At 42.1% G+C, this 19,394-nt stretch overlaps 1 protein-coding gene across 5 annotated transcripts in view; it reads right to left on the bottom strand.

Annotated features, from left to right (window-relative positions):
• The window catches only part of CEP350 (centrosomal protein 350), a 116,201-nt gene that overhangs the window by 62,089 nt on the left and 34,718 nt on the right, over positions 1-19,394 (bottom strand). For 3 of the 5 annotated variants that reach the window (XM_084851267.1, XM_084851263.1, XM_084851264.1), the window contains exons 6-14: positions 17,185-17,792; positions 16,362-16,475; positions 15,894-16,010; positions 14,714-14,860; positions 10,622-11,265; positions 9,365-9,486; positions 7,665-8,662; positions 7,163-7,316; positions 5,366-5,520 (exon numbers count right to left, since the gene is read on the bottom strand). In XM_084851267.1, the coding sequence (XP_084707393.1) occupies positions 5,366-5,520; positions 7,163-7,316; positions 7,665-8,662; positions 9,365-9,486; positions 10,622-11,265; positions 14,714-14,860; positions 15,894-16,010; positions 16,362-16,475; positions 17,185-17,792 (3,059 nt within the window). The remainder of the gene's footprint in view (positions 1-5,365; positions 5,521-7,162; positions 7,317-7,664; positions 8,663-9,364; positions 9,487-10,621; positions 11,266-14,713; positions 14,861-15,893; positions 16,011-16,361; positions 16,476-17,184; positions 17,793-19,394) is intronic. The other 2 variants (XM_084851266.1, XM_084851265.1) reach the window with 2 other exon arrangements.

The raw sequence follows: 19,394 nt of genomic DNA, 5'->3' as shown, positions 1-19,394 counted from the left end.
ATGTGTTTTGTAGTGCATTCACTACATTGCTCATGTTCAGGCAGGATTTACAGCACACTGAGCCCCTAACAAGAGTGATGTACTAGTCAGGTTTGGGCTGGCTTAGAACCCCAAACCTGAACACTATAGCACAGCTGCACCATAGTGTTACACGCAGCACTACAGTGCTCCTACACCAGGAGCAATGCACAGCAGTGTGTGCTGTCTTCCCTGAGCAGTGCAGCATGGTGAATGGGTCCCAGTCATTCAGCAGGTAACACACTGGACCTAGTGATTTGTGCAAGGTGGAAAGATGATGATCTGGGTGTGGGGGAATTTTGTGGTTCCTTTTGTCATGGACAGATAATATTTAATATTTGTATAGCGCTTTCAAGTTTCCATAGTGCATCACATGCATCATCACCTAGTTGTAACCTTAACAACAATCCTGTAAAGCAGGTCAGTATTATTATCCCCCAATATCACTGATTGGGGGGGGGGGGGGATGGAGGCTCAGTGAGAGAGAGGGGAGCCTTTCTCTCCTCCCCACTCTCTCACTGAGCTTCAGAAGACTCACGACAAGCTTGACCATAGCTAAAATAGAATACCTCATTCTAAATCTACTCCCTCATACTAATGGCAAAGGAGGTTTTTATTGTGAGCCGTTTAGGGATTTTATTATATTAAGCATTATAAAAGTATAATAGATGGATGGATGGATGTTTCGTATTGGTGCCACCATTAACATCTGCACAGAGTTGGCTAGCAGAGACATTCTGAGTGGTAAAGGGCCTGTTGCATCTTGGACTTTCAGGCAGGGGTGAAGGATTCCTAGGTGGCTTGCCATTATCAGTTTGTAAGATACTTTGCAGATAAAGTTACTCTCACCTATTCTGATCTTGATGACACATTAATTGCAGAACTGTTAGGTCTGTCTTTGGCAGCTGCTTGCCCTGTTATAGATATCTTTCAGTTAGATATATCTTTCAGTTTGTGCACCCTGAGGATATGGACAAAATTCCTTGGTGGGATGAGATCATCCTCTTGTGTGCTCAATCCCTGCCCTTCCATGCTGTTTGAGACAGCTAGAGGGGCCTTGGCCAAATTGGTGGAAAAGGGGAAAAATAAAGGAAGTTGTGAGATTTTACTGGAAAATATAATCCCCTTTTTAGGGCACACCATTGTGTATAATTATAGGCTAGTCTCCAATGTACCGTTTTTAGGCAAGCTGCTCCAGGTTTTTTGGATGGTACTAAATATCTAAATCCATTTCAATTTGGTTTCCAGCCTGGTTTTGAAACAGAAACAGCATTGGTTTTACTGGTGGATGAACCCTGAATTTTGTCACTGAACCTGTATCACTCGTCTCCTAAACTTCTCTAACATATTTGTTCATGGGCTGGAACTGGAAGAGACTTGGAATTGTTTTTTCAATTGTGTTTATATGAGCTTAGCTCTTTGTGAAGGCTTTTTGCCTTGAAAAGCAGGGTATAAGTACCACTGACCATGTTATCTTTCTGAACGACGTGACTAGGATGGGGGTTGGAGGCACCATTTGGCAGTGGTTCTGGTCCTCCCGGAAGGGTAGGTGTCAGAAGATGGTGCTGGAGACTCCTGCTTCACAGCATGGCCACTGGCACATAGCATTCACAGGTTTCTCCCTTATCCCCTGTGATGTTTTGACGTCTACATGAAACTATAGGAGAGATTGTCCAGGGCTTTGGAATTCAGTGTCATCGGTATGCCATTGATACCCATCTCTCTCTCTCTCGTCCCTTTCCATCTCAGTCACAGGAGACAGTGAAGGTTCTGAAGTGGTGCCTGAGGTCAGTAATCAACTGCATGGCTAGCAGAAACAGAGGTGCTCCTGGTCAGTAGCACTGCTGTTCCACGGACAGAATTCCAGCCTGTTTTGGACAGGGTTGCATTTTCCTTGGGAATAAAAAAATCAGGTCCACAGTTTGAGAGTGCTCCTGGACCTCGCTTTGCTCCTGAATTTCCTGGTAGCAGCTGTAGCCAGGAATTATTTGTCCACCTGGGGTAATGCACCATTACAGGGAAAAGGAGACTTGGCCACAGTCACATATGCCTTAATTACACTGTGCTCTATATAGAGCTGCCTTTGAAATGCATTTGGAAACTTCCGCTGGTACAAATGGCAAAGGCAAAGGTTCTGACCAAACCACATTTTTTAATAGCACGCGACTCCTCTTTTATATCAGCTCCACTAGCTGCCAGTTCACTCCTGGGCTCAATTCAAAGTGCTGGTTACTTTTTATATAAACGGCCTGGGACCAGAACCATCTCCTCCCACATATACCTGCCCATCCACTAAGGTCAGCTGGGGATGCTCTGCTGCACTTTCTAAGGTGTGGTTGGTAGGGACTTACAAGAGGGCCTTCTCTGCTGCAGTCCCTGCACTGGGATATCTGCTTTGTCCCCTCCAAGGATAACTTTTGTTTGACAAGCCTTTGGCTTGTCCAGTGTTTGATTTTATTTCAAAACTCCCTGTGATGATTGATTGTTGTACATTTTCTGTTGGCTTTATTGTCATGTGTTGGTTTGATTTAATCATTGCATTATTTTAGCAAATATTAGAGGTTAGCTCCTCTGGACATTTCCAACTAAAAAGGAAAAGCAGGATCAAAATACTTTTATGAGTAAGTTACAAATAATTTTTACCTTCCTACACTGTGTAGGAATTTGGGGAAAGTGTGCCATGAGGTGTCCATTCCCGAACCCTACTTTCACACACACCTACCAGGATATTGTAAGCTGTTCGAAGTTCTGCCTCAAATTCTGCAGGAATGGGGGACCTATCAGGAGGGGCTGCTCTTGGAGGCAGATCAATGCAAATGGTTTTCTATTTCCATTCAGTGCTCAGAAAAGTGTCCTGTTGATATGGCTGGTAATCTTGTTGAGTTCCTAGCACCCTCTAGAATCACAGAGGGGACGCAAGTGGTTGCCACAAATTGCTGCTAGATGCCCTCTTCTACTTCCTAATGCCTGATCAGTTAGTTGCTTAGTTTCCCGATGAACTGGGGACAATGAAATGGACAAGGTGATGGATAGAGCAATGGTAGAGGAAAACCTCTGATGGTTGAACATGGGCTAAAGCCCATGGTGGTGGTATGGAGATGGCAGCAAAGAGGTCTTATTTTTCCTCCACCACTGCATCCATACACAGCAAACATATGTTTGATGTGACTGATGTACGTCTGTAATATGAGTAGATATTTTGGTATGTTCTATGCATAATGAGTTTTTTTAAAACATGGGTGGCTCTGTTATGATTAATGCCTATGGCTATGTGTCTAAAATTATTTCTACACCCTTATTTGTGAAGGCCTTCAACACATGTTAATATTTTGATGCTGCTAGATAGTAGCATCAAAACCTTCACATTTAAGAATAAGCTATCTTGTTTGGACATTACATTTTTATATTATTTTTAAAATGTTTGTAAGTGGCTTTGGGGGTCCCTTGGGACTGAAAGGCAGGGTATGAGGTGTTATAAATAAAACAAACTTCAAGAATCCTTTAAGATAGGGCAATCCGCTTTTCTCCCTCCATCTTTTTTTTCTAGTTAAAAAAAGCAGAAACATTAGGCGACTTCTGGAGGACATTGAACATGCTCAGCAATTGTTGGATTGTTTCAGGGAGTGTCTGTTTTTTAAATAGTATTTTTCAGTATACATGGGGTTTTCCTCGAATTTGAAGACACACATGCACACCTTGCCTGTGAACGGCCCTTTTTTGATACCCTCAGTATCATCAGTATGATGCCACTCAGTCTATTTTTCTTTTATATCTTATTACCTGAGAGCAACAGTCGTTAATCACTGTCTAGGGGCTATAGTTGGAGAAGAAGGACCTCTCAGCGGCTTTCGATACCATCGACCATGGTATCCTTCTGGATAGGTTGTCTGGGTTAGGAGTTGGAGGCACTGCACTACAGTGGTTCCGCTCCTACTTGGATGGCCAATTCCAGAAGGTGGTGCTGGGGGATTATTGCTCTGTGCCATGGCAATTGTGCCATGGGGTTCCACAGGGCTCTATTTTATCCCCCATGCTGTTTAACATCTACATGAAACCGCTGGGGGAGGTTATCCGGAGGTGTGGGCTGAGGTGCCATCAATATGCAGATGACACCCAGCTCTACCTCTCTTTCTCATCAAAACCAGGTGAGGCAGTGGCTGTTCTGAATCAGTGCCTGGGCACGGTAATGGACTGGATGAGGGCTAATAAACTGAAACTCAATCCAGACAAGACGGAGGTACTGTTAGTGGGTGGTTCGTCTGCCCGGCTAGGTGATATTCAACCTGTTCTGGAGGGGGTTGCACTCCCCCTAAAGGATCAGGTTCATAGTTTGGGGGTGCTCTTGGATCCAGAACTGTCACTTGAGGCACAGGTGAACTCAGTGGCACGGAGCACTTTTTATCAGCTTAGGCTGGTATACCAACTACGCCCTTATCTAGACAGAGATATCCTAGGTACAGTTATCCATGCTCTAATAACTTCTCGTCTGGATTACTGCAATGCGTTATACGTGGGGCTGCCTTTGAAAACGGTCCGGAAACTTCAGCTGGTCCAAAATAGGGCAGCAAGATTGTTAACAGGGACTGGCCTGCGAGCTCATATTACGCCAGTACTTTTCCAGCTGCACTGGCTGCCAGTCCATTTCCGGGCCCGATTCAAAGTGCTGGTGTTAACATTCAAAGCCCTTAACGGCTTGGGGCCAGGTTACCTGAAGGATCGCCTCCTCCCATATGTGCCTGCCCGGACCTTAAGATCATCAGCAGCAGCCCTTCTCCGTGAGCCCCTGCCAAAGGAAGTGAGGCGGGTGGCTACTAGGAGGAGGGCTTTTTCTGTTGTGGCACCCCGGCTCTGGAATGAGCTCCCTAGTGAGGTTCGCCTGGCACCTACATTGTATTCCTTTCGGCACCAGGTGAAGACCTTTTTATTTTCCCAGGCATTTTAGCATTTTAGCTTTCTAAATTTTTATCCTTGCTGTTTTAAATCTGTATTTTAAACTCCTGCACTGCTGCTAAGTTTTATTGTGGTTGTATTGTTATATTGTGGTTTTAATGTTCTATATATTTTATATTGTTTTATTGTGTGTTGTTTGGTTTTAATTTTTGTGAACCGCCCAGAGAGCTTTGGCTATTGGGCGGTATAGAAATGAATGAAAGAAAGAAAGAAAGAAAGAAAGAAAGAAAGAAAGAAAGAAAGAAAGAAAATAGGAACTTCACCACAACGCTTTGTACTGCTCAGTAAGAGTTTCATGGCAACATCCCTGTGCAAAGCACACCCACTCAACAAAAAATATATGCGTATACTACCATAAACAATTTATAAAAATGCAAGCATAATAAATAGCACTTACTTTCCTTTTTTCCTCTTCTTTTAGAAGATGCAGATGAACGAGAAGAACCTGCAGATGGTGGTCCTGAAGAATGGTGGGTAAACTCTATTGCTTGGAGCTCATAAGGTGACTTCCTGCTGGCTAACTCTTCTTTAAGGTTGGGGCTGCTGCTGCTACTGCCAATATAAACATGAAATTAAAATATAGTGAATATTTCTCAACTACACCAATACATACCACAATGAAACCCACCTAACGAATTACAACAATTGGCCATTACAACTCTGTTAGAAATTAATACTTGAAGTGCCTTATAAAGCCATACCAAACATCAGATCAGGATTTTTGCCTACTTTTAAAAACAGCTGAGTTTTAGACCACATTGGGAACTATTAAAGATATGCACCTAGGCTAGAGCTTTAATCTGTAATAGATTATGTAATAGTTGATTAATCTGTGGGAACTCTTAGGAACAACTTTATTTACGTTTGCTATGAAATTATTACAAATGGCCTTTCCTCCTAACAATGTGATAGCTTTGTGGGCTTTTAAAACTGAGAAAGGCTCTAATATCTTCAAAATGATAACTATATTGAAGTTCAGTAACATGCACATTGATTTAAACCAATTATAGTGCAATCCTATGCATGTCTACTCAGAAGCAAGCCCCACTGAGTTTAATGGGACTTACTCCTAGGTAACTGTATACAGGATTGAAGCCATAATCTATTAAAAGGCACATGGTTAAATAATTGGAAGCCCTAATTTAATAGATACTCTTGCATTTACTCTGCACTGTGCCACAACACCCTGCTTCTGATTTGTTGCATTCTTCTATAAGGAAACATTCCTCCCTAGAGATGTGAAGGCCCGGAAAAATTAGGGGGAAAAACTTTCCCCCCTGTTTTTTTCCCCAAGGACTGTTCTTGTTACCCCCCACCCCAAATTGAAAAATTGAACAGCTCTGGATTATGAAATATTTTCTTTTAGAGTTTAAGACAAAATATTTATATATTGTTACCAAGACTTTACTCCCCTCAAAATGATTTCTAAAACTATGTAATAAGAACACTTTAGAGAAAGACTAGAGATGTAAAATGTCTGGAAATAATAAAGCCATAGGGAAAAATATTTTTAATCCTCTCTATAAGATTCCAAGCATAGTTAGTTCTTTCATTCCTTATTAAAATTATGGATATAAAGTATATTTTACTGATTGACATTTAAGCTCAGTTCTTGACAGTTTGGGTTTTGTTCTATAGAGACCTGAATTTCTGATGCCACAGAAATCAATTAATGTAGTTCTAATTTATTCAGACAATAATTACAATTTTTTCTGAGTTTACTTTAAAAAGTTTTAAAATATAATGATAATTTTATGAGAAAACTAAATCATACATAAAATAACTTTAGGACCAGAAAGGCTGCTTTATGTTCCTAAATCCCCAACCTGGTGCCCTCCAGATGTTTTGGACTACAGTACCCACCATTCCTGACCATTGCCCATGCTGCCCGAGGCTGATGGAAGCTGAAGTCCAAAATATCTGGAGGGCACCAGGTTGGGGAAGGCTGTCTTAAAGCCACAAAGTGACTTTAGATCACTTTGCTTATTTTTCAATTTTTCCAAAATTTCCAAATTTTTCCACCACCACCCTGCCCTGAGAAAACCCAGATTTTTTCCTCAACATTTCTAGAAATTTTACATCTCTATTCCTCCCACATTCAGGAACGAAATTTAACCCTGTAGCATATAATCAAATATTCTTCAATGCAAGTGATTATTCATCAATTTTGTTCCATTTGTAAATTCATAGGTACCTGGGATCAAGAGCAGGCTTTTTGTCTACTGCAGTTCCACTTCCTTGTGATGAGATGAAGTCATCATCATATGACACAATACTAGCTGGAGGGCTCATAACTGGAAGTAAAGGTCGCTGAGTTGTCAATCCCTGTCCTGACCATTCTTCAAATCCTGTAAAATTGATAACTTAATGTAATCTGTATTTCAGCAGGATTTACTCATCTCAACAAAAGCTCAACCCAGAGGGTGCCAGATGAGCAGACTGACAGAGATTACTTACCAACAAAGTCTTTTTTAGAAAAAAGAAGAAAACCTGACACAAGGCAGGGTCGGTCTGGGACTGCAGGGTAGACCTATCCCCTGGAGACTAACAAATTGATTGGACCCTACCTGCCATCCAGAGGGAGTAGCTAACCCAAAGGTCTTGGGAAGCATTCCAGAGGATACAGGAGACATGCAATAGTTATGGCAGTTACCAACAAGATACCAGAGGTAGCAATAAATCACCAATTTCCTTACCTTTCCCATACAGCTGGTAAGATTTTGTAAAGATGTTGATGACGCTATGCGGACTTCCCTGTGACAGTTCTTCCCATGGTTTTGGAGCGCTCCTTATCTGTGTGAAAATGGGTAAATACTTCTCTGCCTCCTTCTGAAATTCTTTTATGGGCTCATAACTAGTTTTATCTGCAACACAGAACTCTTTTTCCTTTAACACTTCAGCCGTCTTCAAAGGTGGGTATTCATGCTTTTCTTCCTCCTCCTCAGACAAAAGACCATCACTGAGTGGCCCCTCACTTATTGAACCTACGCTGCCATCATGAGGAAGTACAGCTTTACTTTCAGCACCAGGGCAGCTTGTTTGCTTCTTGGTCAGATTTCCTAGTATGCCTTCAGGTCTGTGGTTGCCTGGGAGGCTAAGAGCAGCAGTATGAGGACTAATAGTCTCTGGGAGCTTTTTAAACTCACTAAGATTTCCCACTCCAGGAAGATTATCATCAAAACTTGTGTGAGAGATGCAGGTACCTAACATCTTCTGAAGCCTGGCTGAAAAGACATCATCTTCTCTCACTGGGGAGACGCAGGCCTTCGCCCAGTAACCATCACCATGATCTCCTTGCAACAAGTCACGCTCAGAATTCCACACTGCACCATAGTTAATGCCAGCCCCAGCTAACTTCTTGGCTTCGCTTTCAATTCTGCTGGATAGAGAGGCTGCTGTTGCCTTCAGGGCTTCAATACGGTCCAATTTACTTTTATACTGATTAATGGTGGGCTGTACAGCAGATGTTATAAATGACTGAGATGCCAACGGCATGGAACCCATAGCTGTGCTGTGGCTCCTCCTAGTTGATAATACAGAGTCAAAGTCCGTTTGCAAGACACCCATGTGATCCAGGGACAAAAGGTGGGAGAAAAGACCTCCATTCAAGACAGCAGAAGGTTGTGAGCTAGGTAGCTGCTCTTTTGAACTTATCCTATCTGGCTGAATCCATAAAGGCTCCAACATATTATTTCTGGAAACAAAGGGTTGAATTCTCATTAGCTTACAAGAACAGAGTCCACAAAAATAGTCAGTTAAAAGTTTACATGTGTGTGTATATATATGTGTGTGTGTGTGTATGTGTGTGTGTGTGTATATATATATATATACATATATAAATAAATAAATAAATAAAATAATATATATAGGGTGTTGAACCTCTTTCAGCCTGAGGGCCAAATTCCATTTTGGAAAAGCTCTCAGCAGCCACATCCCCTGGTGGATGAGGTCCTGCCAGCTTTGAGGGCCACAAAGGGAACAGTCACATGTGTGGCTCCAGGGCCACAGGCTGTACATCCCTGCTTAAGACAGTCACTGCTCTGGTTTTTGAGGTTCTGAGCAGGCATTACCCACAAGCTTTCAAGCACATCATTGCAACAGTAAAGCCTAGAATCTTGCTTTTTTCATTTGTTTTAAAGGAAGCTGCATTCTTTGCCCAATATAATTTTGAACTTTTTTGGCACTGACTGTATGAACTCTTTCAGATACAGAATTCTTAAGTGTGAAATTTTAAACATTTCAGTAAATCTGGGAAGAAAGATTTAAAATCTCTCTGTTGATATATAGATTATGTTGCTAAGCCACCTGTAAGGCCATGGTTTTCCAAACCAAGTTTTCTAAGGCCCCCAAAATTGCCTTCTACTTTTCTAGCCTTAAATGCACTCCTGCTTATTACCTAAGAAGAGGATGAGGAGGTTCAGAGAGAGACATATCGCTACTGGAAGATGCACTGGGTGGACGCTCCTGCACCTTGTTCTCTTTGTCAGATTCACCAGATGGTTGATATCCAGGTTTGAACTAGGAAGAAAAATGACATTTAAAAAAAATAAAATGAAAATACATTATTAACAGTCAAGAAGAGAAAGTCCAAAAAAAGTTAACAAAATCCCAACTAACCAAACCAACAACTGACATTTGTTTTGCATGCATACTAAGACAGGCTAAATAGGAATAATCAAATACCAGCTTTAATCATATGGCAAGTACACATCACGTTCACATTTAAGCCTAATGCCCTGGGTACTAGCAACTGCAAATGGAAGGAAGCTCCCACAAGTGGACTTTCCTGTCCCTTCTTCACCTCTCCAGCCCCTACTAGAAAAGTCTATCTGGAGGGTCAGGAAACCTTCTGGAATGACATTGGATGGGGGGAATTGCTCCAAATAGCAGGGAGAATTGCTCCAAAGGCAGAGCCACCTTCCATGAGCATGACTGAGCTTGCACAAGGTGCCTCTGAAACATATGAACCAATCCCCTCTTTTGCCCAACATTCCACACTGATCTGCAGGGCCCCTGACCCTCCAGAGAGGCTCCCTGGGCAGAGGTTGGAAGAGGGAACTGGGGAAAAGATTTGAAGTTCCTCTGCGCAACCTTCCTTCTGTTTGCAGTAGTCAGAATCCAAGTAAATGGTTGCAACTCTGTCCTAAGCAGAAAGATAACTAAACAAACTTAGTCACAGAAAGAAGTTATTAAGTGAACTTACACCTAGAAATCCCATAGAGCCATGCTTTCATGGATTTTATGTATTTATTATATTTATATCCTGCACTTTCCCCAAGGAGCTCAGGATGGTGCACATCACTCTTCCTCCACATTTTATTCTTGCAACCACCCTGGAAGTGTGTTAGCCTGAGAGAGAGTTTGGCTGGCTCAAACTCATCCAGTGAGCTTCATGGTTGAGTGGGAATTTAAACCCAGGTCTCCCCAGTTCTAGTCAAACACTCCAACCACTACACCACACCGACTCACACTGTAGCCAGAGGCAGCTATTATAACACCCTATCCTTGCAAAGGGGATCCCACTCCAAACCTGAGACTGCTTTTTTCTGCAAATAATCCTTTACACATCTTCTTTCAAAAATTAACACGGGAAAAAAAGTTTAATCAGTCAGAAAGTACCCCACCCACTCTTTCAAAATAGCTATGTGTATACCTCCTGTACAGGGGGCACTGGCTTCTCCAGCAAGGTATGTTCCAGTAACAGTTTAGAGTAAGTTGCCTGTAATTGCTTCGTGGCTAATTCAGGAGCTGGTGTGCTCTTTGCCTTATTAGCAAGAGCCTCTCTCTGTTTCTTATAAAGCTCCTGAAGTCTTTTATTCTTTTGTTCCGTTGCCTCTTTCTGTGCTTTCTTCTCTTCATTTTGTCTCTTCTTCCTCTCCTCTTGTTGTCTAACAATATACTGGCGAACTTCATCTGTATCATAATGACGTTTCTTAGAAGTGACTTGAGGCTCTTCATTGGCAGAAAGCCTGTCTGGCTTTCTTTTAGTTGGGCTGTGGCTCCTGGTAAATGCAGAAGGTGCTGATTTCTGATTCTGACTTTCTTCATTCCTCTCCTGCTCTGTACCCTGAGACACAGAGTCCAGTTGGAGGTCATCAAGAATCCCACGGATCTCCATGGGCAAGAAATCCTTATTTACATGGTCTTCTCCCAGTTTAGCATCCTGAAGAGCAGAGTCTTTTTTCTTCAGGTTATTCTCTACTCTTACTTTACTCCGTGACCGTTCAGGACTTCTTGCTACAGTTGTTACGGTGACATCCAGCTTGAAATCAGATTCTGCCTTTCTAATGTGAGATGCTAGAAAGTGGAGGACAAAAGTAGTGTCATATATTCCACTTGTGGATTTTATGGGTACTATATAAGGTAAGCATGTTAGCAATTGTATTTTGTTTTAAACCAATCACAATAAAGCAGATAAGAGCTGAAAGTACCATTTTTATTTAACTTTTCATGCAAGAGAAAATATTTATTGCTTTTTTTTTAGTTTTAAAAGTCTTTCAACTAAAGTTCTAGAAAGGCAAAGCAATATGGACATGCAAGTAACCACTACAGGGGAACAAGCTAAGGGTGAAAAGCACATGGGCTCCACAATGATGGTGATGGGCAATAAAAGATAAGCAAAAAGATCACTCTGCACCACCATGCATATGCTGTTTAAAGCAACTATCTAGATTTTGACATTTCTAGCGTTAAAATATTCTGAATCAAGCATGATAATGTATTCATGGCATAGAGGATTCCAATTGTGGCAATTCTTCATATAGGCAAACCAGAAGACCTAATCCTTCTGCTAATATTAATGGAAACTGGATGTTTCCTTGTGGGACAAGACTTTGTCAGCGGAATGCCAGGAAGAAAGGGATTAAAGGCTGGACTGTATATAATACCAACCCAATAATACTGAGAAGCTCAGGCCAAGAAAGAACTTGAAAATTAAACAAATTGGATTTGTGTGAGGCAATATAATTAAGCTCTATGATCTCATGAGAGAGTAGTTGTTTTTATCTCTTTGGTAGTAGTCCCTTGGGTGGAAAAACAAGTCTAGTTTAGTTCTAATGCCTCATGTCCCTAGGCCCTTTTACTTATTAAAAATAAACTAAGCAACTTCATACAAGCCAGGTCCCAGTTCCATTATTTTGTTGCAGCTACAGTTGCACATGACCTGATGCATACAAACTATTCCACCCCTCATGTTGGATGGGGAACTTACCAAACACTCATTTGTGTAATGTTCAAGTACTCAACTGCCTGATAAAGATCATGTTGTATTATTTTCTTAGGATCCCTACTGCTATGCTAGTCACTTCTAGAGAGAGTTCATCTACTGCTCTTAAGAACCCTAGAGTTCCAGAAGATGACAGGACAATAGTAAAGAGAAAATGTAAGAACATAAGAAGAGCCACGTCAGATCAGACCTATCTAGTCCAGCATTCTGTTCCCACATGGGCCAATCATATGCCCCAAGCAGGACATAAGTTCAATAACACCCACTTGTCTTCCCCAGTAACTGGTAATCAGAGACATGCTGCCCCTGACACTGGAGATAATATATAGCCATCACAACTATATGTGTCAGGAGTGCCCTTGCTGCCCTCTGAATTCCTCAAGTAGCCAGAATCAACACGCAGATGATAGGGCTCTTTTCCAAGGCTTTATTTCCATTCAACCTAATGATGCTTACAGATGCTAACTGCATGAGCCTAATGACGGAAACTTAAGAAAGCTGCCTACTAGGGGTTTCTAGCCTTAGTGAATCAGTTTATCTCCATTTGGAAGGTAAAGGCGGGAAGCCTCTGAACTTAAGGGCTAGGAGGCGAAAGTCCACCCCTTTCCCGTGGGGTGCCGGGGTGCAGCTGTTGAAGTTGCACCAAGCGGGCTGAGCACCTCCTCCTGGCACCCTCCATCTCCCATTTGTCCCTGCGCCTAGTGTCCTGAAGCTCCAGTTGTCCCTCCCCCTGCCTGCCAGGGTCGCTACCACTCTCAGGAATGTGAGCAGGGAGGGGCTCTCCCTCCGGCGGCGCCTCTGAACAGCGCACGGGTTCCTCTCCCACGGTTTCTATCTCTTCCTCAGAATCAGAACTGCTTTAGGGCTCTATGGGCTCCAATCCAACCCTGACATCTGTGTCATTGATAGCATTCTCCTCTATGAATTTGTCTAATCCCCCTTTAAAACCATCCATGTTGGTGGCCTTTGCTACATCTTGTGGTAGCAAATTCCATAGTTTAACTACGTGCTGTGTGCAGAAGTGCTCCCTTCTATCTGTCCGAAAGCTACCATTCAGTTTCATTGGATGACCCCAGGTTCTAGAATTATGAGAGAAGAAAAACATCTCCCTATCCACTTTCTCCACAGATGCATTATTTCATGCACTTTGCGTTTTTTCTAAGCTACCCCCGCCCCCCGGCCCCCAATGGTAACCTTTCCTCATACAGGAGTTGCTCCAGTCCCTTGATCATTTTGTTTTAATTTTCCTGCACCTTTTGCAGCTCTACAATATCACTGTTGACATGCAACAATGACCAGAATGACCAATGACCATTGTTGTCTGGTCAACAATGACCAGAATACAAAATATTCCTAGTGGGGCTGCACCATAGATGTGTATAACGGCATAATGATATCGGCAATTTTATTTTCAATTCCTTTTCTAGTGTTCCCTACTATGGAATTTGCCTTTTTCGCAGCAGCCACACATTTGTTTGACAATTTTATCAAGCCATCCACCACACTGACCACACAGAGGTGCCAGCTAGGATGGAATGCAAGGTTGTAATTGTAACAATATTGTACAAAAACTGATCTTATAAATTGCGCAAACAGGCAAACAAGCACAGAATCCCAATGTTATGGTTGGGCTTAGGGTTACACTGCCATCATCAAAGCCACTCTACACTCATGAAAAACTGAATGTACAGTGGCATGCTCCACAGCTTATAGAAAACTCAAATTTACATTATAGTTTTCCTTCCAGCTTCTAGCCCTTAATCAGTCAGATGCATAATGCCCTTTTTAGAGCATGAGAAGAGCAAGTTGAAGACACAACAGACTCTGAAGAGGTGCATGCAGAATCCTCAAGCGAAAAGCAAAACACTTTTCAAAGTATTGATTTTCAAAGAAAGTCACAAAATCGTGGAAGAGAAAAAGAAAGGAACCTGCCACAAGTGCTCCTAGCTCAGTTAGTTTAGATTTAAAGCCTATCCCATCCTGAAAGTTTGGCATGGGTAACAAGGGCAAGCCCCTTCTCCCAGCAAGATTTTACCGTTTAGTTAAGTGAAATGTCCCAACCCTTGTTAACACTGGTCTGCTGGATGGCAAGTTGAAGGTCTGGACATTTGAATACATTTTACAAAGATCTGTGAAGTGTCACCATCCCAGTCTAGAAGGAACTGAGGTTGTCTGTCAAAGCAGACAAGAAAACAAGTTACCAGTACAACACAAGTGAGTAGGTGAATGCCATGGATGGCGCTCAACGAGATAATCATGGCTCCCCTTTTGTAGTGTAAAGAACTATATGTGCAGCACAATCCTAAGAATGGTTATTTGTAATTAAATCCCACTGAGTTCAATGAGACTGGGACTTAGGTTTTTGTTGCTGTTAATTTGGAAGTTTCTCTAATACAAAAAACTGCAGGAATATACATAAGCCACTTTTTGTAGCATAAGGAGACATTCTGCAGTCACCTGAGCAGCACAGTCTACAACATTAAAGTAGAAAAAGATAATGCTATATAAAGTTCAGCTTACCAGATTTAGTGGACCTATCCTTCCCAGTTCTGTCACTGGATAATAGCTGTTTGTCCTGCTGCTCTACTTTAGATGCCGGACCCAGTAACTTCTTTGCCAGTCTTTGTCCATCCCGCCAGGATGATGTACTTATTGCATTGGTACAACCTGAACAAGGAACCAAGAAGGATATACAGGATAATTTTTGAATGCTTCTTGGAAAAGTCATTAGTAACGTTAACTTTCAGGACAGGAGCAAGACTGTTTAAAGAGAAGAGATAACACTCACAGCAGAGTGATGCCTTGGACAGGACTGGCCCTCTCATTAGACAGTATGAGGCTGCCACATCAGGTGATGGATACTGGCAGCAGCACCTCCTCCCCAATTGTTCCTCCCCTCCAGCATTTTTACCCAACCAGAGCTGGCAACGTTTGCTTGTTGCTGGCCTGGCTGGCTCTCTCGCCTTCTCCCAATGAGTCACAAACAGCACCACTGAGAAAGCTGCATCTCTACCTGTAGGGGCCTAAGACCAGGCTCTGCATTCCAGCAGGCATCAGATGTGTGCATGCTGGAGATGCTGCTGCTGAACTGCAGCATTTGGTTGAGCAGGCAAGTGAGCAGACATTAAGAGAAGTGGTATGGAACAACAGCGAGATATTAGGGGAATAGAGCTGTGTGCACCACGCAGCCTGCCTTGCACCCCTAAGCTAGTCAGTTGCCCTCAGATGTGGCTGAGGATGCTATCCTGTCACCAGAATTGAAGAGAATTTCAACTGCCAATCTGGTGCTGTGCTGTTTTATTTCACTTGTATTTTATTTCTTTTTCTTGTTTCTAATATCTTTTGTGAATTTATTTTTAAATGCTTTTGTAAGCTGTTCTGTGAGGAGTTTTTTTAACATGCAAGGTAAAAATCTATAAAATAAATGGGGACTTCATCTTGTCTTTAGGCAGCAAAATGTGTCAGCCTTGGCATGGGACAAGGAAGAAAAAAATTAAGCTCAACACTGTTTAAAGCAGGGGTGGGCAACTTGTGGCCCTCCAGGTGGCCGACAACTCCTATGATCCCTCATCACTGGCTATGAGACTAGGGCTGATGGGAGTTATAGGCTAAAATATCTGGAGGGCCACAAGTTGCCCACTCTTCCTTAGCGGACAGGCCAACATTTATATTTAAAAGCTAGACTTGAATTCCCCTATACCTGGTTTGGAATCAGAATTTGGAAGTTGTATCACTTTCTGGATTTTGCGCACTGTTCTAATTGCTTTCCTGTCCTTGGTTTTTTCAGCAGGTGTCTCTTTCACAGCCAAATCCTCTTCTGAAAAACAGTGAGAGAACCATTAGCATAACTAGAAGAATACAGAAATGCATAGTTACTATCTACACTACATTATCAGAACTATAGCAGCATGCCTTCCTAGATAATACTAAATGTCCACAGCCTATCAGAATTTTAACACACATCTTCTTGCTTTCAAGTCAGAATCCTTGAGTATGAGATGTGAAGCATGATGCCAATGTTAATTTTTGTCCTTTAAATCTATAGGAAGCCTGAGAAATAGGGCTGTAAGCTGTCAGCTGTCAATTTACAGGTTAATTAAGTACGTTAGACATGTAGTAGCTTTTTGCTTTGCAAATGAATATTAATAAGATTAGGCTTGCTACTTACCTGCTAACTGGAGTTCTAAGTCTCGACATAACTCTCTACTGAGGTTGAGAAATTCCTCTTCACGCCACACCTTTCCATCAGGAGTACGAATCTTAGCTTCTGATGGATTGAAACCTAACAGAGTAGTACGTACAGCTATATTTAGCAGATTTTATTTTAAAACAATCAGTTAACTTAAAGGTTAAGTGGACAATTATATGCACAGAATTAATCTGTTTTAAACATCCAATACATTTATTACCTAAAGGATACTCAGATTCCATGTCTGCACTATATAAAACAGATGGCCTGATAAATTTCTATACAGAATTAGGTATCGGAAAAACAAGATATTGAGACATTACAGGCAAAACTACATTGCAAAGGGGGCAAATACAGCATAACTTCAGAATATATGTATATGATTGACCAATATCTACTGTTGAACTGCTGAAAAGCGGACACCATATTGTGCATCTGCTGTGCATATGCAGCCAGTCATTTCACACAAGCTCTGTCAGAAAAGGATCTTAGTAAAATATTACAGTGTCACGATAGTCAACATAACTGTCCAAGAACCCCAAATAACAAAGAGTAAATAACTCCTACAGTGAGTCTGACACAATCTAAAGCTTGTGGATTTATCCCTCATCATATACAATGTAGGTGAATCTACATGGATAGAAAATGCAATAAAGCTTGGAAGGTCAGAAAGAATTAAAAACCCTTTGTTTTTAAAAGGTTTCAATCTTAGGTAGGCTTCTAACCAATCCCAAGAACTGCAACAGAAATCACAACTTTCACAAGCCAAATAAAAATCTTTCTCCATTCAGGAACGATGTACCTTTATATGAGGGAGCAGGTGGTGCAGTTGCCACTTTTCTGACTTTAGGGGTCACTGTATTCTCAGGAGCTGCAACAGTAATTGGATGATCAGCGTATTCCAGATGATGCCCTCTGCTACTCAATTCTTCTGGATACTCCCATTGTTTTCTAATCCGTTCCTTCAATTTTTCCAGTTTAGCATCATGCTGATGCTGCTTTAAGATATCTAGTCTGTGAGCACTGGAAGTACTGGCAGAAGAAACTGAAGATTCTATCAACTGTAATTCTTTTAGTTCAGCATCCTGGGTTGTGGTACTCAGAGACGTTTTAGTATACTCATCTCCTCTGGATCCCTCAGTCTTTTCCTCCTCTGATCTTGTAGGAGTTACAGCTTTAAAGAAAACATCAGAACTTTGCAAGGCATCAATTGCTGGTCGGTCATTCAAGTATCGAACAATGGTTTCATCAGCAGAAGACGGGCTTTTGAAATCTCTGCTGTGCTCACCTTTTTCATAGGTCACAGAACTCATTCCTTCAGTCTTCTTTATACTCCCCACTTCTTTACGTTTCAAACATCTAGACTCCAGTTGGCAAGAGGTTTTATAAGATGGGGACCATGGAGCATCTCTAACAGAAGCACATTAAACATTAAAAATAAAGGTGGGAAATAGCAAGCAACTCTAATTGACATACATTAGACAAAAAACAAAAGTTACAGCCTTTTCTCAGATGGAGTAGCTATTACTGTGCAAGTATCCAGTTTTCAAATGATTCCTTATTTTTATTTAATTCATAATATAAAGCAGTCTTTACCTTGAAGGTAAAGTTACTCTTCACAGTAAAGCACCTTTTAAAATATTTCTCTTTTAGAAGAAACAAATGTGGGTCCTGAAAGGAAGTGAAAGGGGATGGGAGATAAGTGATTGGGAAATGCCCCTCCATTGGCATTTACATTCAACAGAGTGACCTGGTTCGCTTATTTTGCCCACAGGCACCACTTTGCATATCCAACCCTTGCTTGGGGATTGTCGTGTCATGCAAACCTGGCAGGAGTGGGTTATGCAAGGGTTAAACAACCGTGGTATAACCCATGATCTGTTCTAGGGTTATGTGAGGGTTCACATGACACGCCAACCCCCGATCCAGGCTTGGCTATGCAAAATGGCAGTTGCACATATCCCACACATGCCGTAACCTCACTGTCAGTGAAATAACCCACAATGGGTTGTCATGTCATGCAAACCAACACATTGTGTGGTGAATGTGATGGAAGACTAACATTTCAACTTTTTAGCTGCAGAGGTAGGTAGGAATTGTCCCATGGTTACCCAGCACTCCCACCCACTCTCCAGCTTCAAGGTTGGGGAGAAAGCTGGGGGTGGTTTGGCAGCTGCAGGGCCAAGACACCCAGAGCACATTGGCCATGAATGGCCAAGCCATAAAGCTGCCCCTTTTCCTGCTTTCCAGAGCAGGAAAGGCTGGCAGGGGTTTCTTTGGCTACTTTTTTATAGTGGTGCTCACAGTGCTGTAGCTGAAACTGACAAGCTCCCCACTTCTCTTTCCACCAAGGATAGCTGAAGCTAGAATGCTCCCTGTCTTTCCCACAGGAAGAATGGGGGGAGGGAGTTGTGGGCTGTAGGTGCTTGCCTCCATCAAGCCAAAAGAGGAGAGGGAAGCACCTCGTGATACTATCTGGGATGGCTGGCAAGGCAACACAGAAAGTGTTAGAGCCCTGTGACTTCCTGATGAACTGTAGCACAAGATTGTAGATATCTGGAGATATTTGAGTTGTTTCCTATTCACCTAGCCCCAAACCTCATTGGTCTAGCACTGTAGTGAAATTGCACACTGAACGTGAGTAGTACCTCTCCCTCTGCACAGTGTATGGGAGACGTTGGTCAAAGGGGTGGTGGGAGAACTGGGGTTAGAGAATGTGCAGCTCACATTGTGCATTCGAAAACCCCAATTTCACTCCTTTTTCCAGGATAGCTTAAACTTCAGGGGCTCTGCCTCCTTTACAGTTTAAAACAGGACTAGAGGAATTAAGATCAGAGGAGGGTTGTTTCCTCTTATTCTAGTTAATCCCACCTCCCAGATGCCTTTAGCTTCAAAGTGGTCACAGCCCTTAAAACTCTGTAGTATCCTGAGGAGGGAATTAGGTAGGGAAATGTATACTGTCTCCAACTCTAATTCCTCCTTCTTGGATACTACAACTTGTTAGTGGCTCTA

The sequence above is a fragment of the Heloderma suspectum genome, chromosome 4 (assembly GCF_057233095.1).
Source record: "Heloderma suspectum isolate Gila_16-S chromosome 4, 16-S_ref, whole genome shotgun sequence".
Taxonomy (NCBI): Eukaryota; Metazoa; Chordata; class Lepidosauria; order Squamata; family Helodermatidae; genus Heloderma; species Heloderma suspectum.
Note: the sequence above shows the minus strand (reverse complement) of the source record. Positions and strands in the feature narration are given on the sequence as shown.